Source organism: Naumovozyma castellii, chromosome 7 (assembly GCF_000237345.1).
Source record: "Naumovozyma castellii chromosome 7, complete genome".
Lineage (NCBI taxonomy): Eukaryota > Fungi > Ascomycota > Saccharomycetes > Saccharomycetales > Saccharomycetaceae > Naumovozyma > Naumovozyma castellii.
In genome coordinates, this window is record NC_016497.1 from 679,130 (window position 1) to 703,836 (window position 24,707).

The 24,707-nt window shown below is 38.1% G+C and overlaps 16 protein-coding genes and 1 non-coding gene across 17 annotated transcripts; 6 read left to right on the forward strand and 11 right to left on the reverse strand.

The window, feature by feature from the left end:
• Positions 1 to 80: 80 nt before the first annotated feature.
• Positions 81 to 1,742, reverse strand: SPO1 (putative carboxylic ester hydrolase; the record flags this gene model as incomplete). The annotated part of the gene is made up of 1 exon (XM_003677556.1): positions 81 to 1,742. The coding sequence occupies one exon, from the start codon at positions 1,740 to 1,742 to the stop codon at positions 81 to 83; it is 1,662 nt and encodes a 553-aa protein (XP_003677604.1).
• A 585-nt stretch (positions 1,743 to 2,327) lies between these two features.
• Positions 2,328 to 2,567, reverse strand: PBI2 (Pbi2p; the record flags this gene model as incomplete). Its single annotated transcript, XM_003677557.1, has 1 exon — positions 2,328 to 2,567. One exon carries the CDS (start codon positions 2,565 to 2,567, stop codon positions 2,328 to 2,330), a length of 240 nt encoding a protein of 79 aa, XP_003677605.1.
• A 209-nt stretch (positions 2,568 to 2,776) lies between these two features.
• On the reverse strand, positions 2,777 to 3,298 carry NCAS0G03670 (frataxin family protein; the record flags this gene model as incomplete). The annotated part of the gene is made up of 1 exon (XM_003677558.1): positions 2,777 to 3,298. One exon carries the CDS (start codon positions 3,296 to 3,298, stop codon positions 2,777 to 2,779), a length of 522 nt encoding a protein of 173 aa, XP_003677606.1.
• A 189-nt stretch (positions 3,299 to 3,487) lies between these two features.
• Positions 3,488 to 4,936, reverse strand: NCAS0G03680 (uncharacterized protein; the record flags this gene model as incomplete). Its single annotated transcript, XM_003677559.1, has 1 exon — positions 3,488 to 4,936. One exon carries the CDS (start codon positions 4,934 to 4,936, stop codon positions 3,488 to 3,490), a length of 1,449 nt encoding a protein of 482 aa, XP_003677607.1.
• Positions 4,937 to 4,967: 31 nt separating this feature from the next.
• SIW14 (putative tyrosine protein phosphatase SIW14) lies at positions 4,968 to 6,017 on the forward strand (the record flags this gene model as incomplete). The annotated part of the gene is made up of 1 exon (XM_003677560.1): positions 4,968 to 6,017. The coding sequence occupies one exon, from the start codon at positions 4,968 to 4,970 to the stop codon at positions 6,015 to 6,017; it is 1,050 nt and encodes a 349-aa protein (XP_003677608.1).
• A 163-nt stretch (positions 6,018 to 6,180) lies between these two features.
• Positions 6,181 to 6,591, reverse strand: HHT2 (histone H3; the record flags this gene model as incomplete). The annotated part of the gene is made up of 1 exon (XM_003677561.1): positions 6,181 to 6,591. One exon carries the CDS (start codon positions 6,589 to 6,591, stop codon positions 6,181 to 6,183), a length of 411 nt encoding a protein of 136 aa, XP_003677609.1.
• Positions 6,592 to 6,991: 400 nt separating this feature from the next.
• Positions 6,992 to 7,303, forward strand: HHF2 (histone H4; the record flags this gene model as incomplete). Its single annotated transcript, XM_003677562.1, has 1 exon — positions 6,992 to 7,303. One exon carries the CDS (start codon positions 6,992 to 6,994, stop codon positions 7,301 to 7,303), a length of 312 nt encoding a protein of 103 aa, XP_003677610.1.
• A 146-nt stretch (positions 7,304 to 7,449) lies between these two features.
• On the reverse strand, positions 7,450 to 9,033 carry KTR5 (putative mannosyltransferase; the record flags this gene model as incomplete). The annotated part of the gene is made up of 1 exon (XM_003677563.1): positions 7,450 to 9,033. One exon carries the CDS (start codon positions 9,031 to 9,033, stop codon positions 7,450 to 7,452), a length of 1,584 nt encoding a protein of 527 aa, XP_003677611.1.
• Positions 9,034 to 9,638: 605 nt separating this feature from the next.
• CRZ1 (DNA-binding transcription factor CRZ1) lies at positions 9,639 to 11,354 on the forward strand (the record flags this gene model as incomplete). Its single annotated transcript, XM_003677564.1, has 1 exon — positions 9,639 to 11,354. The coding sequence occupies one exon, from the start codon at positions 9,639 to 9,641 to the stop codon at positions 11,352 to 11,354; it is 1,716 nt and encodes a 571-aa protein (XP_003677612.1).
• Positions 11,355 to 11,494: 140 nt separating this feature from the next.
• TRM12 (tRNA(Phe) (4-demethylwyosine(37)-C(7)) aminocarboxypropyltransferase) lies at positions 11,495 to 12,751 on the forward strand (the record flags this gene model as incomplete). Its single annotated transcript, XM_003677565.1, has 1 exon — positions 11,495 to 12,751. One exon carries the CDS (start codon positions 11,495 to 11,497, stop codon positions 12,749 to 12,751), a length of 1,257 nt encoding a protein of 418 aa, XP_003677613.1.
• Positions 12,752 to 12,902: 151 nt separating this feature from the next.
• On the forward strand, positions 12,903 to 14,288 carry SAM50 (SAM complex subunit SAM50; the record flags this gene model as incomplete). The annotated part of the gene is made up of 1 exon (XM_003677566.1): positions 12,903 to 14,288. The coding sequence occupies one exon, from the start codon at positions 12,903 to 12,905 to the stop codon at positions 14,286 to 14,288; it is 1,386 nt and encodes a 461-aa protein (XP_003677614.1).
• A 227-nt stretch (positions 14,289 to 14,515) lies between these two features.
• On the reverse strand, positions 14,516 to 14,734 carry KSH1 (Ksh1p; the record flags this gene model as incomplete). The annotated part of the gene is made up of 1 exon (XM_003677567.1): positions 14,516 to 14,734. The coding sequence occupies one exon, from the start codon at positions 14,732 to 14,734 to the stop codon at positions 14,516 to 14,518; it is 219 nt and encodes a 72-aa protein (XP_003677615.1).
• A 607-nt stretch (positions 14,735 to 15,341) lies between these two features.
• On the reverse strand, positions 15,342 to 16,097 carry EFM6 (putative protein-lysine N-methyltransferase; the record flags this gene model as incomplete). The annotated part of the gene is made up of 1 exon (XM_003677568.1): positions 15,342 to 16,097. The coding sequence occupies one exon, from the start codon at positions 16,095 to 16,097 to the stop codon at positions 15,342 to 15,344; it is 756 nt and encodes a 251-aa protein (XP_003677616.1).
• Positions 16,098 to 16,538: 441 nt separating this feature from the next.
• On the reverse strand, positions 16,539 to 16,611 carry NCAS0Gtrna16K. The gene has a single exon. It is a non-coding gene; the product is annotated as a tRNA-Lys (tRNA).
• A 1,136-nt stretch (positions 16,612 to 17,747) lies between these two features.
• On the reverse strand, positions 17,748 to 20,621 carry FAP1 (Fap1p; the record flags this gene model as incomplete). The annotated part of the gene is made up of 1 exon (XM_003677569.1): positions 17,748 to 20,621. One exon carries the CDS (start codon positions 20,619 to 20,621, stop codon positions 17,748 to 17,750), a length of 2,874 nt encoding a protein of 957 aa, XP_003677617.1.
• A 211-nt stretch (positions 20,622 to 20,832) lies between these two features.
• On the reverse strand, positions 20,833 to 22,311 carry RCM1 (rRNA (cytosine-C5-)-methyltransferase RCM1; the record flags this gene model as incomplete). Its single annotated transcript, XM_003677570.1, has 1 exon — positions 20,833 to 22,311. One exon carries the CDS (start codon positions 22,309 to 22,311, stop codon positions 20,833 to 20,835), a length of 1,479 nt encoding a protein of 492 aa, XP_003677618.1.
• Positions 22,312 to 22,417: 106 nt separating this feature from the next.
• HDA1 (histone deacetylase HDA1) lies at positions 22,418 to 24,598 on the forward strand (the record flags this gene model as incomplete). Its single annotated transcript, XM_003677571.1, has 1 exon — positions 22,418 to 24,598. The coding sequence occupies one exon, from the start codon at positions 22,418 to 22,420 to the stop codon at positions 24,596 to 24,598; it is 2,181 nt and encodes a 726-aa protein (XP_003677619.1).
• Positions 24,599 to 24,707: the final 109 nt, after the last annotated feature.

A 24,707-nucleotide genomic window follows, 5' to 3' on the forward strand; every position in this document is an offset into this window, starting at 1 on the left:
TCTAAGTAGTATTTGTGCTATTTATTATTAAATACTTTATATATTATAATCATATAAATGCTGATGTGGTATATATAATATTATGAGTAACAAAACTTTTTGAAACATTTTTTACAAAATTGAGAATGTAATTTGAAATTTCGGTCTAATGTTCTCTTGGAGAGAATGCATCCGAGACAATTTTGATAGTATATATTTTCATTATCATTAAATATATCCATACCATTTTGTAGCATTGCGCCTACTTCTGTTTCATTGTATGTCACTTTAAAAGTGGACGTATTTGATGGGTAACTATGTTCAGTATTTGCATGATAAATAATAATTGGTAGCGAAGGGGCATTACAACCAAAAATTAAAGGATGGTTTATTCTCTTCTTAGAAATTTTGGGTATTTTATAATGATAACCTAATTTTTCCAAATGTCTCAATATTGTTATTAACTTGGTTCCATTAGCATAGTTATTAACATCGGAGCTTGAATCAATTGCAAATATTACATCTACCTTTCTTTCCGGTATAATTAAGCTTCTTAAAGGTATGTTTTCGCCATCTTCACCTCCATCTACTAAATATAAATGATCATCTTTGGTCAATGCGTTATCTATATTTGGATAGCGAAAAAATGGATTATGATAATAAACAGCGTAATCTGTCTCTGGGGCAATAGCTGTATTGCTCAAGGTTAAAGGCTTCGTGGAATCTTTGGTGCCAATCAGACCAAACAACCCCATTACTGCCTTTACAGATTTCATTGCCTCAAGGGATGATCTAGACATTTTTTGCCAAATAAAAATTAAAACATTATTGAATATGGACGAAGAGGTTGCGGTAATAAATCCAATATCATCAAATTCTTTATAGCAAATTTTGGCTGTCCCATTGACAATTTTTGAACCCAAATATGGTAATTTTACGAATAATCGTAACATTTTTTCCCAAGATCCAAATTCAAAAGGTGAAAACTCAAAAATGACATTCTTAAGTCTACCATTTCTATTGTTTGCCACAAATATTGGAATTGGTGCTTCAAATTTGGAAAATTTAAGATTGGATTCAATAAGTTTAGAAAAGGAGACTGTATTTGCAAATGCACTAAACTTTTTATCTTTATTATTTAACCTTTTCAGTAATGCTTCGCCCCAATAATCTGTAAATGAGACAAAAAAACCTTGAATCTTCTTGGTTCTTACTCGCAAATGAAGATCGATGTAAAAATTCAATACTTCACGGAAGGTCTGAAACGATTCAATAAGCGAATTACTTTGTAAAGTGCCATTATGAAAGATGAATTGCTTTATTTTATCGAATGGATTTTCAATACCTCTTTTAAATAATTCATCTTTCCTTAGACAATCTGGTAAGCTCAATGATGTCTCGACTTCGTTGAAAAAGTTTTCAAAATCAGTATTTATTAATTCTTGTCTCTTTTTCAAATATGGGAACTGCTCCTCCATGCCAGAGACTAAATCTTGTTGAGTTATGTCAAAATCCGGTATCCCCTGTAGCAGACCCTCAGTTAAGTCCCAATTGTTAATCATCTTGGTTATGTTGAAATTATTAACTATTAAATCCATTAAAACCCAACTGCCACCAGATAACCCAGATAGATATGAGACACAGTCCCATAACCCTTTCTCTTGCATCCCTAATATAAACCCAGTTCCAGTTAACATGGATCGGTACCCACCTCCTGAGAGTGCCACTCCAATATTAGGTGGGTTTGAAATTAATGTATCCATTGATTCGGAAAGAAACGAAGTTAGTTTTAAAGTTTCCAAATAACTTGTAAAATGCTTTTGAATTACAGGTTTCCTATTGCGGATGTACCATTGTTCTTCAGGGCATGTTAAGTTTGTCTTATTGTAAATGTAATGTTAGTTTAGTTTGTACTTATTCAAATTGAAAAGAAATGGGTATTTTCACAGTTGAACGTACATTTGCCTCTCGAATTAATGAGTAAGTGGGACATTCAACCTGATATGGTCCTATTGCATTTATTAAAGGCAAAAGAGAAAGAATATAATAAAATGGAAATGTAGTTGAGCTTAACATCTTGGCTTCTTTGGTCTTATTGCCATGATGTAAGTGTTCTGCTTGATGTCACGGGTGGAATTTTTTTTTGCGACACTTTTATTCTTTCTGGCGTTTTGCCGTTTCTCCAAGGGGTTGATTGATATCCTGTTAGAAAGATAATATCTGTTTAATAGAACTTTTAATATTTATTAAAGAATAATAGTTACGAATTGTCATAGGGTGTTATAGAATATTAAGCTAAATTTTTGGACATCGATATCGTCGATCATCGGGTTAGGAGTTGATGTCTACTACTTTGCAGATGCATCATTAGCATGAACTTCCTTATCTTCCTCGATATTTTCAATAACATCGCCATGCTTGTGTCTCAAGGCATCCAACTTTAACTTATCAGGAAGCTTAACAGTGTACCCCTTAATTAAAGAGAATTCATGAACCACGGAACCACCTAACTTATCAATGGATTCCTTCACTTTCTTTGCTTCCTTATCTGGAGTAGCCTTTTTCAATGTAACGATATAATTGGTCATCTGTCTTAGTTGTGTTTGTTTCTTTAGAATTGGGTTATTTTGGGGAACAATAGAATGATCGGGAAAGTAACGTTATTGTTTGGGAAGATGTAAATCTATTTTATAGGCCGTGGTTTTTCAAGTCATTGAATTCCGCTCCCTTATTGGCGTGGCGAGGCTTGGCGTCACAAATCATTGAACGACATTGTATTAAATACTATATAAACAGACTAAAGACTATGGCCAGCAGGTATAAGGCCACTGAACTCTCTATTGATTATATCTATTAAGTGCTCATTATCCCTTAAAGAAATCCATTTTTTATGATAATAATCAAACCTGTTTGGTCCCGACACAGGTGATGACATCCATATCTGTTTATTGGAAGGTTGTTTGTTAATGATGTAGGTACCCAAACTTGGAATATCAATGGTTAATACACCATGACTCAGCTCCAACTCAGTGCCCCATTTATCCGGATCGGTCTCGCTCAAGAGCTCCAATTTGTCCATAAGATTCTCCAAGAATAGATCTGATTCTGAATGGTATATTTGTAGAGGTAAATCTATGACTTCATCAGGGATCACATCCCCCTTTGTTGTAGTTATTGAATAGTTTCTTACTGAAAAATACGTCCTTAAATACTTATGAACGGTGGGTGATTTTGGAAAAATGGTTCTCAATGGTACCCTTATCATAGTTGCACGAAGTGCCGTTGATCTTAAAATTTTTTGTAGAGATCCCTTAAACATATTTGATGTTTACTGTGACTCCGTTTTAAGCCTTCTCACCATATTCCTTACTGGAACAGTGTCTTCCCTGTCTTTATATGATTATGTCTCAGTTTAATTAGTAAGCGATAAATGAGAAATTTTCATTAACTGTCGGATGCCACAATTTAATTCCATTATATATTGCGGTGTATTCCAAGTTAAATAAGATTACATGTCCGTATGTATCTCGTAGAATAGCATAAAAACACCAGGGGATGTAAGTACTTCCATCTCATCCACTTCAATAACAGATTCATCAGAAATTCTCCACCACTGGTTCATAAATTTCCTGTATGAAATGTAGTGACCGTAATTATGTGTACCATAATGAATAATAACGGCCTTTAAGTCGTAAATAATCTTATCGGGGTCCTCAAGGCCTTCTAGTAAATATTTTCTGCTTTTAGGTTCATTTATTTCCTCCCTTTCCTCATTATCTGAATGAAATTCTTCGTCGTCAGCGTACTCTTGATCTAGTTTCATATGATAGTTTTCGTATTGTCTGTTATTTTTGATTTTATAATATTCATTATCACCTTCAAAAGATTGAACAGAATAAAGATCAGAAATAGTTAATTGCAATTTGAATAAAACACGGCGATTGTCCTTCCGTATTTTAAACGTTTTTTTGTGAAATCTTGATCGATTTATGTGGAAACTCATGACATGCGGTAATTGGACCATATAACTATTTCTCAACTTGTTACCCTTTTTCTTCTCCTCTGGAATTATCTTCAATTTAATCATATCTTCATCTTCGATATATTTACCGGAAAGTAATAATTCCTCGACATCAGGAGTTCTACTCGTCCTATTTAGTAATGTACATTTATTACAAGTGACATCTTCTAAAATACACGGTTCTATCCAGCGGTGTATCAACGTAGATAATTTAAAACAGTCACTTTTCGTATGCGGAAGGTTCAAGGTAATGTTCGATAGGATAGAATAGTGGGCATTTGATATCTCATTACATTGCAAACACCGAATCGTGGTTTTCATTATCCCATCAAATGGAGAACGGATGGTCAACTCTTTACTTACGTCTGGGAAGTAACATACCCCATAATTGACACATTCCAAAACGTTTGTGAATGTCGAAGTGGCTTCATCGTATTTGGGCGGCAGTGAAACTTTATCAATTTCCAACAATATGTGTTGGAAAAATTCCTGAGCATCCTGCTGGTCTTCCATATCCAATTTAAATTGTGGTCCTGATGCTCTAAGTAATGAATCACAATCAAAACTCTTACTATTACATTTTACATTTAATTTCTTTAATAATCCGTTCAATAATTTGAGAAACGTCAAAGAATGCTCATCTTCTTGTGGTTCAACCTGCTTCTTTCTTCCCTTTTTTCTCCTCCCATACTTGGACTTCTTCTGAGCCTTTTTTGAAATTTCGACATGCTTCGGTTCCTCTTGAGTTGCAGGAGTTTCAAGTATCAGCTCTAAGAACTTCAACAATGAGGGCAAAGAAGCCAGCGCTTGTAACACGGAATTCATAAAACATGAGTTCCCATTATTGATTAACCCTCCCAATGTTGACCCAGCCTCGGCATTCCGAGTCATATTATCGTGTATATGAGATCTGGTTTGTCTGTCTGTCTGTGTCATCTGACGTTAACGGTAGTTAATTAATTTTTGGATGGGTGAAAAATTGAATGATTCATTCACTGCATCTTACGGTGATGAAAGTAGAACAACAGGTAAAGAAGGAGGACTATATGATCAACTTAAGGTGTATATAACACACAGGGAAGAAGAAGAACACAACAAGCAAACAAACAAGGAAAAGAAAGGGGGACTTGGGATTGGAATGAGTTCAAGAAATTCTACGATCATTAGCACTGAGGAAGAAAGGGAGACTACGGGTAGTACGAGTAGAATTGATGAGCTTATTGCGAAGGAGACGGATATTATTAGATTAATCAAGGAGGAAGGTACCAGCCTGACTGATTATGGCGATGGGTCCGACATTCATAGCATTATTAAAGATGATGTGCTTATAAGAGATGAATTTGATGAGGTATTGAAACAATTTAGAAAGGATAGTGAACCTGAATTGGTTCTTGCTGAAGATGAAGATGATTTCTATGATTCTAAAGAACATGAGGAGAAAACTAATGAAATAATGAAAAATTTGACGCATGGAGATGATTTGGGCGTGGAGAGCAATGGTAGTTTTAAAGAAGAAGTCATTCCACCAGAGAATTTTAGTCATGTTGTTGGTCAAATCTATCGAAGTAGTTTTCCACGTATTGAGAATTTCGATTTCTTACAGAAAAGATTGAAATTGAAATCTATTCTAGTATTAATTCCGGAAGAATATCCCAGTGAAAACCTTGAATTTTTACAAAGTGCTGATATTGAACTATTTCAAGTAGGAATGAGTGGTAATAAAGAGCCATTTGTCAATATACCGTCAGACTTGTTGACGAAGGCATTGGAAATAGTATTAAATCCTGCTAATCAACCCATTTTGATTCATTGTAATAGAGGGAAACACAGAACTGGGTGTTTGATTGGATGCATACGAAAATTACAGAATTGGTCATTGACGATGATATTCGATGAATACAGGAGGTTTGCGTTCCCGAAGGCAAGAGCATTGGATCAACAATTCATCGAGATGTATGATGATGAGGGAATTAAACGAATAGCCAAAAGCAAAAATTGGTTACCTTTGCAATGGTAACAGGAAAAGAAAGAACATATGTGTGAAATATATATTATTATTTTTTTTAGTTTATTTATTTATACCCTGTTAACCCATAAATATGATATTATAAAGAGAAATATCGATGCATTAATATATAAGAAAGGAGAATCGTGTCATTAAAAAAGATGAGAAAAAGAATTCATGATCTTTCACCTCTTAGTCTTCTAGCCAACTTAATATCCTTCTTTTGAATAGTAACACGCTTGGCATGAATAGCAGCCAAATTGGTATCTTCAAATAGAGAAACCAAGTAAGCTTCGACGGATTCTTGTAGAGCACCGATAGCGGAAGATTGGAATCTCAAATCAGTCTTGAAATCTTGAGCAATTTCTCTGACTAATCTTTGGAAAGGCAACTTTCTGATCAAAAGTTCAGTAGATTTTTGGAATCTTCTGATTTCTCTCAAGGCAACGGTACCTGGCTTATATCTGTGAGGCTTCTTGACACCACCGGTAGATGGAGCAGATTTTCTGGCAGCCTTGGAGGCTAGTTGTTTTCTTGGTGCCTTACCACCGGTAGATTTTCTTGCAGTTTGCTTGGTTCTGGCCATTGCGTATGTTTGTTTTTATTCTTCTACTTCAAAGGAAATAAAAAACCAAGAAGTAATACAGAACATGGTAGAAATGGTGTGTTTAAATAGATTGTGGAAGTTGTCTCTTTGTTGATCCTTCAGCCATGCTGCTGTTTTCGCACCACGAAAAGAGACGTGAAAATTATGGAACGGGTCAGAACCCGATTGAAAGCTTCGCGTGCTCACAGCTTCACTTTAGTATGGTTCGTCGTGCTGAAATTTTCGCTGCTGTTTCCTTTGCTAATCTGTCCTGTTTATCTGCCCATATACTTATATATAACGAAGGAGTCTCTGTGTTGTTTATCTGCTTTTCTGGATCCTCTCCTTTTATTTTTTCCGTTACTTTCAATACAACAAACACATAATATAATACAATACAATGTCCGGTAGAGGTAAAGGTGGTAAAGGTTTGGGTAAAGGTGGTGCTAAGCGTCACAGAAAGATTCTAAGAGATAACATTCAAGGTATCACTAAGCCAGCTATTAGAAGATTAGCCAGAAGAGGTGGTGTCAAGCGTATCTCCGGTTTAATCTACGAAGAAGTCAGAGCTGTTCTAAAGTCCTTCTTGGAATCTGTCATTAGAGATGCTGTCACTTATACCGAACATGCTAAGAGAAAGACTGTTACTTCCTTAGATGTTGTCTACGCTTTGAAGAGACAAGGTAGAACTTTGTACGGTTTCGGTGGTTAATTTTAATGTCAATTCTTTTACGGTCCTTGGGTGGTTTCTATACCCTGTGTAATTATAAATAAAATAAACATATAATCTCATTTAATTTCAATACAGAAAAAAAAATAATAATAATAATAATACATGATATGCTATGGTATGCTATTTTATGTTTGTGATTCCACGGCTTGCTGGTCCATCTCCTTCAATTGATTTATAAAATCATGTTTAATTTGAGTTTCTAAACTTTTGAAATTGACCAGTTTTCTGTTATCTAATTCATGGGTTAATTCTAACCATAAATCAAAGCAATGGTGGGTGGTATCTTCCAATTCTCTCTTATTATCGGGACATTTACATCTGCATCCAGTGCCATTATCCCATTCCGAATCATAAGATGTTCTTCTTTTCCGTTTATAAATATCGTTATCACCTTGCTTATAGGGCAATTGGTTTCTTGAATTCTTGGGACAATGATACACTTGTGAATGTCTATAACCAATATCTCTAAAATAATGAACTTCATCTAAATTCAACACCAGGGAAAGTCCAAATGAATGAACAGGAGCATCCCCCCATCTTTCTTTCCAAAATCCCCCCGATGATTCCAAATATTGGAAAAAACTATTATAAATCTCATTGTCAAAGGTGTCAATTCTAGCAATTTCAAAATTGGACCAAAAATGACAAAGATTATATTCTTCATTATCAAATTTATCCTCCACTAGGGGTTTCTTGGATTTAGCTTTATCAATTAACAATTTCCAACTTTTTTCATTGTCATGTTCTTCATTCTCCAGCAAAAAATCGATCCCCACTTTTTCTAATATCTTGCCCTCCACCTGTTCTTCAAAATTTATCCATTGATTCAATTCTTCCGGTGTCTGTTCTGGATCCATCACATTATAATTTGTGGTAAACAATTTCCACACAGATTTTACCTCAACTTTCTTCTCTCTGATAAAAGATTTAACAGATCTACACAAATTGGGTACAGTCCAATACAATTCCGGTATAAACACAGTGAACCCATACCGTTTCCCCTTCTCACTCATCTCCCTAAACGGGTCATAAGTCAAATCGCAAAAGAATTCCACATCGGGTTCCAATCTCCAGTACCATTCTCTCTTTTGCAAAAGTGGATGTTTATAAAAGATCCCCGAGTAGAACCTACACATTCGATGATACGATTCCATGTTCCCGTACAGAATCCCACGATCTCCCTGATCATGGATGAACTGTTGGAATTCCGGTCTCTCCGTGACCTCCTGCGGGAACTCCCATTCGATTTCATTCAACGTGCCAAACTCTACATCATCCGTGGTAATCCAACGAGATACTTCCGTTTGGAACTCCTCCGTAAAGGGTTCGTTATTGAGAAACACGTATGGGTAGTGGAACCATTGGTTAAAATGCGATTCTATAGATTTAATCGTGTTGACCACAGATTTCAACTCTTCGTTCCTCGTCAACATGACAAAAGTGGCATTCATTCTCTCACCACCTTTCTCCAGGGACACCATGGGGTCCGCACAACCTTGCACAAAAACTGAATCTAGTTGAGAGTCGAGATTCTGTGAGGAGTAGGGAATGATACGAAGTTTTGGATCGTATGTGTCACCTGCAGATGAGGTGATGACTACGATGATGGTTATGATCAGGGCGAGCAGCATCATGAGGACCATCCCGTTGCATTCGGCAACGAGGTAGCGCACGAGGTGTAGTGGGAACCTCTTTATTCTGGTTAGCATGGTGCGTTGCTCAGCTGAAGTCTACACAGATCTCGTAGTCACCGTCGTGAGTTCGTTTTTTCATTCATGTTAACGCTAAATTTTTATGGACGGAGTTTCTGGGCAAAGCTGGACCTGACATAACAAGAGAAAATGTAGCAACAAGTACCTTAAAGATATGTACTTACCATTTAGAAAGGTTCCAGGATGAGTGCTAATGCTTATGCTCGAACAACATAGTGACACCGGCCGAAATGGGACCGAAATAGCAGTTCAAAGCCTCGGCCAAGTCAGGGATTAAGTTACCCGGGGCCATTCTCAATTTTCCATTGCAAATTTGCCAAGGAATGAACAAAAGAGAACAGACAACTGGAATTAACTACATTTGAGACCCCACTAAGCCTCTTCCAGTGCAACTTGCTCGAAAACGCCCACAAACACTGTTACTCTACCCTGACTGGCCTGCCCGCTCTTCACAGAGGGCTACTCTCCAACTCCCTCCAGACTATTCGCGTACACACTCTGCACTGCAGGTATCTATCCGATAATCACTCGGTGAACATTACAAATCGACATAACTTCTATTATTATAAAAAGCTTCCACTGCCTACCGTCCTTCCTTTAAAATGAGCGGTTCTAACGCAAGCACAAACAATTTGGATCTGGATCTAAACTTTGACTTCAAACTGGATACAGATATGAACAGTAACACTACACGCCCGAACGAGCAAGAACAACAACAACAACAGCAACCTTCCTCATCTGTCTCTCAGATAAAGCACGAGTCATCCTCAACCATGTCTCCCCGCGACGCAAATATTTTTGAACAATACTTATTGAATAACCAAATTGCAAACTCCATAATCAATAACACCAACAATATTACGCGAAAGCAATCTGCTACCACGGACAGAACTAACAAATATGAATCGCCATCTAGCGAATCCAACTCAAATTCACCCTCCTTCTTACAAAATCCTATCTTTAAATTGGAAAATAACGATATCAATATGAATATCTTACAATCTGAATTATCAAACCCACCAGTACAACAAACAAGACTATCGATATCAAGTAACGCACCCACACAATACCTCTCACCAACAAGTACGGATCGACCCACATTGAATGACACCAGCTTGTCATCACCATACACTTCACCATACGTCAAGAACGCGAATTTGGCTGTCTCTCCCACGATATCATACTTGTCACCCGCGGATTTAAGTAATAATAATACATCCTTGACGGACGTCGAGGGAGATAATGACGATCTATTAAGTATATATTCCAATAACAGCTCCAACTTCATGCTCCCATTGAACGATGAAGGTTTGAAATATATCTCCAATCTGGATGATATGGACCTTATCATCAATGGAGGCTCATACAATGACGAATTGAACCAATTTTATGAATCTTTGAATCCGGTAAAACAGGAAGATGGACAGAATTTCAATTTTGAACCCCAGACTATCACGTCAAACACACAGCAACAACCGGTACCACTGATAAATACTCCAATTATTTCCATTCAGGAGTTTCAAGAAAATTTTAATAGTACCAACAACCAACAGCAACAACAGTTCATATCGTCACCTATTAACGACGACGACAACAACAACCTCTTGAACCCATTTGTAATAGAAGAAGCAAACGATACGCAAAGGAATGACGATATAATAACCGCAAGAAAGGCAAGAAGGAAAAGTAGAAGTGGAACCAGCTCCCGTAGATCTTCCTCGGTGCACCACCATCACAACCATAATCACCATGGTCATCATCACACACCAGAGGAGAAGGCACGATCCATAAGTGAGAATAGAGAGAAACTACTAGAAATGGCGGATCTCTCCACAGCGACACATTCAGATGACGATGAGGAAAGTAATGAATCTGAAAATGTTGTAATAGAGAAAAGTCCTAGGAAAGCAAGAAGAAAAAGCTCTCAGACTACCGGTCGATCAGGTTCTGGTGCATATGCTTGCGAGTTATGTGATAAGACGTTTACGAGGCCTTATAATTTGAAATCTCATTTAAGAACACATACTAATGAGAAACCATTTGTTTGTAATATTTGCGGGAAGGCATTCGCAAGACAACATGATAGGAAACGTCATGAGGATCTTCATACGGGAAAGAAAAGATATGTGTGTGGAGGGGTTTTAAAGAATGGGACGCCCTGGGGGTGTCACAAGAAATTTGCTCGTAGTGATGCCCTGGGGAGACATTTCAAGACTGATTCCGGTAGAAAATGTATTGCCCCCTTGTATGAAGAGGCTCAATTAGAAAAGGCAATGAATGGCGATCATACGGAAATTGACGTGGGTCTCGGAATATGATATTTGTATTGTATAATGTTCGATAGATAATAGATGTTAAAGCTATTTTTTAGCGCAACTTATAGCTGATAATTTTTTTTTTCATAATTGGGCATTTATTTCAATGGTTCATAACAGCAAAAGCCAGCTCATCTGAGACAATGAGAGCACTGGAAATTGTTTTGCCTGCTGATGAGGCACAATTGATCAAGCCAATTAAGACTGCATTGGAGACAAATAAAAATTTCATTAAACCAATTCACAGAGACAATAATGGCAATATTATTATCAGAACTAACGTGACAACTATACCTGAATATTTGACTACATTCCATATTGGAAACACCACCAGAGAATACGAATTTGAATCAGAAACTATTTCCGAGCATGAATTGCTACGATTCACAAGAAAATGGTTTGAAACTCGAGCGGGAAGAGATGTGCATGAATCGACAATTTCTGACTTAATTAATCATACTCCTTTCAAATACTCGAAATATCCGCCACTGCTGTTGTTCAATAACTCGAAGGAAAGAACATTTAGACATGACATTTGGAGTCTAGTACCTCAGGACGTAAAGAATGCATATTTTAATGATGTGCTATCTCATTTGGATGACGACGAGAATGATCCCGAACACTCGCTGAAATTCCTGGGTATTAATAAACCAATCTTGGAGACTGATGTTATGAGGCAGCCTAAAAATATCGACATTCTATATTCTAAGATACCATCTTCCCAAGATAGTGATGATATTTGGTGTAGCTTAAAACAAAATGGGATATGGCAGGTTTGGAACCCATTATACACAATGTTTAGCCGTGGTAATATTAAAGAAAAGAAGAGAGTATTAGATATGTTTAAGGCTACAACTGCTGATATGGATGTTGTTGATCTTTATTGTGGTATTGGATATTTCAGTTTCAGTTACTTAATGAACAATGCCAGAAATGTCTTTGGATTTGATTTGAATAAATGGAGTATTGAAGGCTTGAATAGAGGTCTAATCCTAAATAAATTTGAACAAGATAAGTGTCATTTTTTTAATACCGATAATGAGAAAAGTATTGAATTACTTAAAGAGTTCAGAGATGAGAAATTAGGAGGTGACCGTTTAAAGATACGACATATTAATTTGGGGTTATTACCTAGCAGTAAACAAGGTTGGCCCATCGCACTGAAGATAATTCAAAATCATAATAATAGTGAAATTGTTCCGATCGTAAGTTTACATATCCATGAAAACGTTCATATCGACCAAATTGAGGATGGAAGCTTTGTTCGGGATGTGGTGCTTCCAGATCTGTATGATTTGGAGTCAGCATTCCAATATAAGTTTACTCATTTAGAAAAGATTAAAACATTTGCTCCAGATGTATGGCATGTTTGTATTGATATAGATGTAATATGTGGGTAGTATAGAAGTGTGTTATGTATTTCTTTACTGTCGTATGTGTATCGTTAACCATAGATTTAGATTTCGATGAGCCGCTGAAAATTGTTGATGTCTTGAAGGAACATAAGAGAACGAAACTGCAATAGATAGAAACAAGGAACTAAAGAGCAATATGGGTCAATTGGAGGAAACAGCAGCTCAGCAGCAACAACTACAACTGCAACAGCAGCAGCAGGACCACATCGAAACAATCCTTCGAGAAAATGAGAACATACCCATCAAGATCGCATCGGTAAACATAACAGGCGCCCAAGACATAAATCCACAGACACTGCAGTCGCATCTGGATGCCACGATCTTCAAGGCAAAGACGTTGCGTGAGTTGTCCGGACGAACAGAAACACTGAATAGGAAATTGGTCCAGAATGGGCTGGTGAAAGATATTCGCCAGGGGTTTGACTCATTGGGGATAGTAGACAACGAAGTCACAGGATCCGCCCTTAATCTGGTCTCCCACTTGCAGATAGTACCTATCAACAAGTTTCTGGCAAAGACCGGTACCAACGTCGGCAATGGAGAGGGTGACGGTTATCTGGAGTTCCAGCTGAGGAATCCCCTGGGCAATGGAGAGTTGTTCCGTTTCAATGTCATGAAGGGCACCAAGATCCAGTCGTCGTACTTGTTCCAGGCCTCGAGTCTGCTAACCCCGTTCTGGAACATGAACCTGGACCTGTTTAAGAACGTTACCGAGCCTGCCAGGAATCTGCCGCTGGAGCTGGGTGTTGTCGGTGGCAAGTTTGCCATACGAAGTGGATTCATCCAGAGCGATAGCCGCTGGAACTACGAATTTTTCACTCAGAGTATGCTACGATCGTGCACTAATACCTCTCTGAGTGCGTCAGACTCCGTATTATTCCAGACAGGCGACGACTTCAAGAGGACCCTGGGGAGCACTATCATCTGGGATTCCAGAGACAGCCAAATTGCGCCCAATCGAGGACAGTCCCTCAAGTGGTTTAATGAGCTGTCGGTAGGGAGGTACTGGAAGAACCAGCTGGAATTATCTCATCTTAAGAGTTGGTTTGACAATGACTTTGTTACGATGAGTTGTAATTTCAAGACCGGATACATACATAGTTTATCCAGTCAGTCGGTCCATATCAGTGACAAGTTCCAGAGCGGTGGACCCAACGACATCCGAAGTTTCCAATCTATGGGGCTGGGCCCCAAGGATCACATGAACTCCATCGGTGGTGATGCGTTTGTGTCGTACGGTGTCAGCGTATTTTCACGCCTGCCCATCGAGAAGTGGTCGGCTTCGAACTTCAGATTGCATGGGTTTATTAACGGGGGGAACCTAATCGATCATAACGGACAGGCGTTGACTGACTGTCTTGCAGCTTTATCGAGGCAGCATTCTACTTCTGCGGGTGTTGGTATCATCTTGAGGCACCCGATGGCTAGGTTTGAGCTAAATTTCTCAGTTCCCTTGACGATGCATTCGGGAGATGATGTCCGCAAGGGCCTTCAATTTGGGGTGGGTCTCTCATTCTTGTAATAATTTTCAGGTCATACCCTGGGGCTTAGGTAAGTAAATATCCTTATATATGAATAAAACTTCAAGTGCATGTATTTTCTTATAACTTTAGCTATTGATATTGGAACTTACATAAATTTTCTGCATAACTTAATTTAGCCAACCAGCTTAGGTTCATAGTTTTTTGTGAATTGAATTATTGAAGAATTTTGATAAGGATGTCGTTATTGTCTTTCTAGAGGAGTCCATCAACTGTTGAATTGATTTATAGCCATGATAATGCAAGCCAAACTAACGTAGGGGCTTGCTCTCTCACCAATACGGGCCATTTTCCAGAATGCACCCAATGCTTCGTGGTCCTTATAACGATCCAAAAGGGATGGCCATTGTGTATGGACGTATGTGCATGAACAAATCAGCAGCAATATGACTTGTAACAAGGAACTGAAATTGAATAAAGCAGACATTCTAGTGTTAATACGTTGTTGAAATTTCAATTCTTTAAAACCCGTAAATGGTTCGTTCTAAACTCTTCTGTTTTTTCAAGAGAAGAAAACTCTTTGATATAAATATACTTGACCTGGTGAATGAACAAGTTTGTATTTGTGTTCGTCAAGAGATGGGATCAGAGTGCTTGATGTTAATAGTAACTGTCAAACGTTGATTTAATTTCATAAATTAACACCGGGTAACGGTTTTTACTTTCATTGCATTTAACAGCAGTAAGGCTCTTTAAATAGGATTGCCGCCGTCAAGGTTGTCTTTGAAGACTTCAGTCACATGACGGCCATACTTGGCCACCATTACTGGGAAGGCATATTATGTGCTTTACCTGATACAAAACTATAACTAAAATAGATCTAAAGTTAACTACATGTTATTCATTGAAGCAGGCTTCAAGTTCGTATTGCATGAGTGAAAAAATATCAACATTTATAAGTATAAAAATAAGTGAAAGATATTATTTTGGTGACAGATTAAATGAGTAATGAATATGAAGGTTTACCAACTGTTGGAGTCGTCCTACACTCTACTTTGTCCTGCTCTCCCTTAATTCTTCATTTTGTAATACAACTAAAATCTCCTGGCAAGCTGGAACAGATGAGTTCGCATCTTCAAGTACATCTCATACTTGGTAAAATCTTTCACCTCGATAACATCGAAGTTCTTCTTGATCTTGTTGAAGAAGTGCTTGTCGGCCTTTCGACGCTTTCTATACGACATCAAGATGACAGGTGGTGTCTCTGACTCTGTCAGGTCCAACAACGTCCTTTCCAGAAGAGGGAAGGCGTCCTCCAAGTAGACACAATCGGCGGCAAGAATGAGATCTACCACATTGGTCTTGGGCAGGTTGTCCACTGTGGAAGGTGCAAAACTCTCCAGTAAGGGCTCACCCCACCACAGTCCCTCAGCAACCACTTCCTTGGAAACACCGTTAAGCTCAATGTTCCTTTGCATCAGTGGCACCAGCTGGTCAATGTCGGTGATGTGCACGCCAATATTCTTATGGAACCTATTCTTCTCTAGCAGTCCCACGCACAGTCCGACGAGGCCTGTCCCACTCCCCAATTCCAGGACGTTTCTAAAACGTCTTTCTCCATCGTGAGGCCACTTGTTCAGTAGGTCTTCAGTGCCAGACTTCTCCAGGATGAAGTCACAAAGCAGCTCACCGGCGATCCAAACCTTCCCACCACACCCACTCTCTCCACCGTCCTCGTGGATCTTCAACGGCGATCTCAACTTCCCACCAAAGGAAAGGTCCGAGTTCCCCAAATGTTCTACAGGTCTCGGTACCACCAAGCCTTCAAAATCACCAAATATGCCGTCCATTGCTGTGCCAAACAGTGCTAGTCCTTTTATTTTTCTCGAAAAGATTGAAAGTATATAGAAACGTACTATACGCAAGATCAAAACAAACGAAGTGCAAACACAAAGACAAGATCAACTAAACTTACTGGTCTCGGTAGTTCCCCTGTTTTCAGCCAAGAAAGGGAATTCAGATCGTCCCAGATCCGGTTGACATATGACCGATTCTTCGTATATTTTGAGATATTTATTTTCCAAGAAAGTTTTCTTTCTCGGGTAGTGAGAAACTGACGCTGACGCAGAAACGCGACACGAATGGCCCACACATAGCAGAAGTTTTATTTCTTTCCACAGAAAGAGTTGAAAAGAACACACCAGGTTGTGGTTGTTCAGAAGTAACTTCTACACTGGGTGTGTCTGTGTTTGAGATATGATGGTAGCGTTGCGAAAAAGTTAAAAAGAAACAGCCCTGTAGGGGGCTCGAACCCCTAACCTTATGATTAAGAGTCATACGCGCTACCGATTGCGCCAACAAGGCTATTTTATTGGATTTTGTATGTTTCAGGTGTCGTCCATGTTACAGACTGATAACCTCATGCTGTATTGACTAAGTTCCGGCAATATTAAGTTTTACAAAGTACAATATACCAACAAAATAATATAGATGCTGCTGGAAACAGATTTTTAAATAGTGGTACTTTTAATATCCTAAGATGACGCTCGGAAGCATCATTTCTTTCATATCCTGTGTTACAATTCATGTAAGTTTCCATTCTGAATATATATTAAGCGTAATCTTGATAGTTCAACTAGTATGTTAATGTCCTCGTAATGTTTGTAAAAGGTTCTGTTCTCTTTAAAAGTAAAAAAGTATATATTATATAAAAATATAACACAGGAGTATTAAGACTTGAAACTTCGAGTTATTGGTCTATTTATACCCATCCTGATGTTGGAATAGAAAACACGAGTTTGTATTTCAAAGTGGGCAGACACGAAATTCAATGATGATCGTGTCGCGTCGATGCCTGTAGTTCTTCGCGTTCTTACCATATTTGGTAGTCAGTTCGTGTCTTTGTAGAAGACGTTGTACCAAACTTGATATCTATACTCTTCATCTTAGGATATTAAAAGTACCACTATTTAAAAATCTGTTTCCAGCACCATTTGGTCTATAGGGTTTACCAACGTTAGTTAATGGACTAGGCGACCTGATATAACTCGGCATTAGACATTTTGATCCACTACAGTTTTCAATATGAGGGAATTGGAATACTCGATTACAATTGAAAAATTTCTATCGTTTTCAAATCTTGCTATTGAAAGATTAGTTTCTTGGTTAATCAAAATACAGAACCACATCGTTCCTTCAGCTTGGAGTTCATTAAAGATTTGTGGTTTTCAAAACCTTTCCATACCTTTGAGTTGGTTTTGGTGTGCAAATCTGTTATGATTTAGAAATATTCTCTTATTCATCTACTTCTTCATTTTATTTCATTCCTTAGAAAACATCCAATAAATCGAAGTAATTCAACCTTTCCACCATGGCGTATTTGACATTGGTTGTCAGCTTTCAAGTTAAATAAGACTTTCATGCAAACAGGAATTAACTGAGACACAAATCTATAAAAAAAATAAAATACATTATATACAAACATCCTCCGTATAGAGCTGTTATTCTTCCAATATCGGAGTTTCTAATCGTTCTCCCAACATTGCTACTTCTACGTCACATAATTCTACACCATCGGCTATAAAATTTTCCTTGCTGATAAAATCAAAATGTCCCACAAGAGTCTCTAAGTCACGCTCAACACCTGCTGACATCTCTTGGTAGTTTTCTGGATAAATTAAAGCATCTTTACCATCCTGGATAATCAAGTACTGAGGATTTACTATCAATGTAGAGGTCAAAAATTGGCCGAAAATCCTTTGTAAATCTTCAACAGTGGTCCCAGGTGATATTTTTTTTATTAGAAATCCAGAATACTTCGCATGGTACACATTATCCTCTTGTGGAGCCTCAACGTTAATTAATCTGGTTGTTGTACGTGCTTCAAATTCCTTTAACTTCCTCTCCTTTTCTAACTCCTTGAATGTTTGATATAACGGCAATGCATCATGAAGGGAAATAATTGGCTTGGAACTAGATCCATCCTCCTCCTTTTTAACAAAAACAGACCTTTTGGGTTCACGATCTTGGGCCTCTGCATACAGGTTAAATGATTTGGCAAACTCTTGTATGAAATGACGCTGTGGTGGTCTCATAGGTTTAAAATGTAGGCTTGGACGTGCCTTATCATCCATCAGCTTGTTCAAAATCTCCTCAATTTGGTCACACCACTTCTCTTGCTTAGCATATATGGATAATGTTGTTTCGTTATATGGAAGTTGCAGTTCTTCGAATGTAGTGGCAACTTTAGCCAAATCTTTCAACTTTTCAACCTCTAAACTGGTAGATCTATTGGAATCAACAATACCAAATGCTTCCTTTAACTGTCGATGTCTTTCTAATAATTCACATTCTTCATCACATTCAATATGAGTCTTAGTAGCTGCACTTGGAATAGTAGAAGTTGCACCACAGGTAACATAAGTTTCCTTTCTTCCACATTCACAGGTTATCTTTATAGACACAGAACATGGGATATCTGGACAATCTGTTTTTCCATGACATGGTTTAAGACAAGTATGTTCACAATTAATTCTCTTTTTCTTGCATATTTGTTTACATGTTTTTTGGCATTCCCCTAATAAATGGCATCTTTTTTGACAAGTATGATTACAGTTTTCTAAGGGTAAACCACAAATTTTACCACATGAGACGTCATTTTGAAAACATAACGTTCTAACTTTATCAACTTTTCCACATTTACATGGCTTAAAGACGGATGCAGTGCATGGTGGGCACGGTTCATTCAGTGGATGACAGGTATGCGGCATTGGTGTATGACCACACGGATACTCTCCTCGTACCACTTTAATGCAAGGGTACGGACAAGGTGGCAGCTTAGTACCACAACGAACAGGAGCCTCAATGATAGTTCTACCACAGGGACATACTAAATCATTAGAATCACTTTCTAGGCATGGTGGACATTTACCAGGGTGACATTTCCTTTGACATTTATGTTTACCACAAGAAAGCATTAGATTACATTCCTTCAAACAAATATGTTGTGGTTCAACTAATGATTCGTCCATCAAGTCTTGTGATCTAAACAGTCTTTTCTTTCTTGCTTCAGCACGAGGTCTACCTGCACAACATCTTTCGGTACATCTATGACGACGACACGACATCAATGATTCACACTTAGTTGTACATTGTGGATCTTGATGGAATTGGCATGGGACCAAAAAGGATTGTTGGTTGCATGAACATTTCTTCTTATCAATTTGTAAACAAGGATCCATACATGGGCCTACGTGGCAGATAAAGGGGCACGTATGCCTTCCACATTTCAAAGGCTTCCCACAGCGGCTATCGCAAGTTGGAATTGGATCTGTACACTTTTTTCTTGACTCAACCAATTCCTTTAATGGTGTTTTACCACAGGGACAAGTTTTGAGTAATTTGGGGGAAAATGGGCACGGTTTGGTACCATCTATGGTTGGTGGCGCAATACATTGTTCGACGAAGGAATGTTCATGACATTTATAGTCAACATTTCGTATATTGTCACATTTAAACACACCTACCCATTTCTCACCTTTTAAATTTTGAGAAAGACTGGCAGATAGGGGAACATGAACGTCTCTACATTTGATAGTGTCTCGATCTTGTGAACCACAATAGCATCTAATATGGGCATCTAGATATTCCTTTGTATTTAAAATTTCTGGGCATATACCACATAGCCCAGAATGGCATTTCTTCTGACATCTATGTAAGCCACACGCCAAAGGTAAACCACAAGGTTCGTCACATTGAAATTTGTCCTTACCCCTCAGCAAGCTTGATTGGTAACATGAAATATCTTTTGTGTGCTTTCCACATCGACATTTTATAGTTATGATCCTGGTACACTCAGGATGTGGTCCCAAATGACAAATCTTGGAACAACCATGCACACATGTATGAGCGTTACAGGTCTGACCACACGAATTTGGATTCAAAGGGTTTGGTTCAGGGTTCACAACTTTTCCACACCAGCACGTAGGCCTATTTTTTGGAGGCACCTTCTTATTGACATGGTAACAATTTGGACACTTCCATATTCTATCTACAGTTTTTTCAGTGGATTTCAAAGCCCATTCACGGATACATTCATAGTCGAAGACCCTATAACATTGCTTACAAGCATACATTTGGCACGTGTAATCCATCTCAACCGTGCAAATCATACACACATAAGAATCACCTTTGGCAATTTCTTGAATGGCTCTTTCATAGTAATGCATAGCATCGTCATCCATCCCAGCAAAATCGGATTCATATTCAGAACTATCCGAATTACCACTTTCGCCATTGGAGTCATCGTCGGACAGCTCTAAAACCAGAGATTTTGGGTCAGGTTCATCTCCCGTACTTATATGATCTTTACCCATCAGTAAACTGTAACAGAAGCTTCTCTTGCGAACTCTCTTCTGGGTAATAACTCTCCTGAGCACATTGTTGTAACCTAGTTAGATTTTTTTTTTTCATAGGGCGCTGATGGCTGAAAAATATTGCAATGACAGTAATTAAATAAAGATATCTCAATAACTCTTTTAGTTTACAAATGCTATTCTATGTTACACTTATGTACACAAACCGTATCTATCGTTCAAAGCATACGGCAAAGAACCCAATCCCACCATCAGATCGTGGAAGGGCTCTGATACATCCACCAGCTAGCTCCTCACATTTGGAAGAGTTGCCATCTTCTCTGAAGACTTCTTCGAACTCTTCCACTTTACCTCTTCTGGGCCATGTCGGTATCACTTTGCTTCGTGGTGCCACTTTCCACCCCCATTGTTTCACTTTGCTGTCCAGCATTAAATCTATTACGACACGTTCGTTTTCTTCAGCGTGAATAGAACATGTGCTGTAGACAATCTTCTTGGCATTGGGGAAGCTCATCGCATGTTTAACTACTTGAAATTGAAAAGACGATAGCTTAGAGAGACGCGTTTTCAAATCTTCTCGCTTGTTATACTCCTCTTGCTCATCTGGAACTTCTTCTTCTTCGTCTCCCTCTTTCTTATCTGCTTCATCCTTATTCATCTTCTTTCTATTCAACGAATCAATAAATTTACGACCAAAGATACCACTTCCTGAGCAACTTGGATCAACAATAAACCCAGTTACATCCTTATATTTTTCTGGAAGGGCAATCTTAGTAAAATCACCAACATTAATCTTGATATTCTTTGAACAGCCCGCCACCTTAATCATCTTATCCAAAATTTTAGCCCTCTCAGGATTCTTCTCAAAGGCATATATTTGGATTTTAGGGTCCTTCGATGGTTCCTTGATCATGTATGATGCTGTATGAGTGGTTTTATTTCCTGGAGCAGCACATCCATCAATGACAACGTCATTTTCATCTGGATGAAGAATATGTGCTGGGAAACAAGAAGCACGGTCTTGGATAATAATTTTCCCCTGCTTGTACAGATTATGAGATGTTATCTTGTCTTGAGGATGAATACCGAATAAATTGGGAATATACTCATCGTAGTAGATGGAACCTGGTACGATATCTGACCAATTTTCCACCCGAGTTGGGAACTTCTTCTGTATTTCCAACTTAGTTGCTTCGACATCACATCGTAGTGGATTGATACGGATCCATCTCACTGGAGTCATATCATTTTCAGAATCGGCGTTAGAAACTAACTCAGACAAGTTCTTCACTTTCAATTTCAGTTTCAATTTGACCAGTTCACTATGTAACCTACTTTTATGCTTCAGAACGTATGTCTTTATGGGTAACTTCCCCATCTGAATTCGCTTAGCCTTCGAGAATAGTAAATCATGGCACATCAACATCAAAGTTAATCGAGAATACATGGGCTTCCCCTTCCTCTTCGGAATTTCATCCAATATCCCTGATTTTTTCATTACCTTCTCCAAATATGGTTTGTATTTCCAACATGAATCTAACACAGCATAGACATGTTTTGGATTGCATTTCAATTTGTATCGTTTACAACTTTGAAACACCAAAGTTTGAAGCGATCCCGAGATTCTTCCCTTGGCATCCTCTTGTTCTACAAACTCCAGCACCCATGTGGCATCTCTATAAAACTCCATAGTATGTGCTCTTGGTTCTTTTCCCTTGACGGTAAATATTTGTAAAGCTCATCGGTAAATTTTTCATTGAGACTGAAACTTTTTTTTTCGCCCAGGAAGGAACCAAATGGTTAAACATTTACCGTTAACATTAAATCATCGTTGGAAAACAAAAGAATCAGCAACCGTTTTGCTTCAAACAAACAAGCAATTCACTCAATCGGACACTACACAGAAGAGGAACATGACTGCTGTCAAGGAAGAGCCGGAATTGAAGAAACAAAAAATAACAGACGTCTCCGAGAGACCCGTCATCGTGCCCCCCAGAGACGCTGAGCTGTCGTATACTCCGTTGAAGACGGGTCTATGTTATGATGTGAGGATGAGGTATCATGCTAAAATTTTCACCTCGTATTTTGAATATATCGACCCTCATCCAGAGGATCCTCGAAGAATTTATCGTATTTATAAGATTTTGGCCGAGAATGGACTCATTAAAGATCCAACCTTGAGCGGGATTGAGGACATTGGTGATTTGATGTTGAAAATCCCAGTGAGGGATGCTACTGAAGAGGAAATATTGGAAGTGCACTCTAAAGAACATTATGACTTTATAGAAAAGACTTCCACAATGAATCGTGAAGAACTACTGAAAGCAACTGAAAAGGGTGATTCTGTTTATTTTAATAATGATTCGTTCGCCAGCGCAAAACTACCTGTAGGTGGATCTATTGAGGCTTGTAAAGCTGTTGTTGAAGGTCGAGTGAAAAATTCATTGGCGGTGGTGAGGCCTCCGGGACATCATGCGGAACCTCAAGCAGCTGGTGGGTTTTGTCTATTTAGTAATGTGGCAATTGCAGCGAAGAACATTTTGAAAAATTATCCGGAAAGTGTGAGAAGAATTATGATCTTAGATTGGGATATCCATCACGGGAATGGTACTCAAAAGGCATTTTATGATGATGACCGTGTATTGTACATCTCATTACATAGATTTGAATTAGGAAAATATTACCCTGGGACCATAAATGGTCAATACGACCAAACTGGGGAAGGAAAAGGTGAAGGTTTCAACTGTAATATAACGTGGCCTGTAGGTGGTGTTGGTGATGCAGAATATATATGGGCTTTTGAACAAGTTGTTATGCCCATGGCTAGAGAGTTCCAACCAGACTTAGTCATCATATCATCTGGATTTGATGCTGCTGATGGTGACAGTATTGGCCAGTGTCATGTGACACCTAGTTGTTATGGTCATATGACTCATATGTTAAAATCCCTGGCTAAGGGAAACTTATGTGTCGTTTTGGAGGGTGGTTACAATTTAGATGCCATTGCTAGAAGTGCTCTAAGTGTTGCAAAAATACTGATCGGTGAACCTCCTGATGAATTACCAGACCCACTAAGGGACCCTAAGCCAGAAGCCATAGAGATAATCGATAAAGTTATTAGGTTACAATCTAAATATTGGAAATGTTTCAAGAGGAGGTATGGTAATGCCGGATGCAACTTCAAGGATGAAATTAACGAATCCCTTATATCTAAAAATTTTCCTCTTCAACAGGCTATTCGTGAGCAACAATTGAATACTCTTTCACAGGATTTCAAATTTGCCACACTACCATTGTTGAAACCGGAACTGCCTAAGGATACAGTATTGTGTTCTCCAAATGTCTATCAATCAAAAACAGTAATAATATGTGCACATGACACACCTGAAATATGGGCTAAACGTGATGTGATTCAAGGGACCATCGATCCATCATCATCGATTATAGTAGATTCAACATTAGACTTTATTAAATGGGCAAATGAGAAAAAATACGGTGTCATTGATATAAATATCCCTCAGAATTTATTTGAACAAGAGAATTATTCAGCAATTGTCACTTCTCAAGAAGTATTAACTTATATTTGGGATAATTATTTGAAATATTTCCCAAATGTTGAAAAGGTAGCCTTTATAGGTATTGGTGATGCTTATTCAGGGATTGTTCATCTATTAGGCCACAGAGATACGAGGTCAGTTGTAAAGTCAGTAATTAACTTCATTGCACAGAAACAATTGAGAGCATTGGTACCTCTTGTTGATGAATCATTAAGTGATTGGTACTTTAAGAACTCGCTAGTTTTTTCAGATAAGAGTCACACTTATTGGGGTGATAAAGAGAATAAGAAACCGAGGAAAAAATATGGTAGATTATTGAGATGTGAGACTGACGGGATAAATAATATTGTTGAAGAGAGATTTGAAGAAGCCACTGATTTTATCTTGGATTCCTTCGAGGAATGGAGTGATAGTGAGTAAAAAAACAACTCACATAAGCAATATAAATTATATACGTCTATATATCCTTCAAAAAAATAAAAAATATCATGCATAATTTGATTAATTAAAATACTAAATACAAACCATT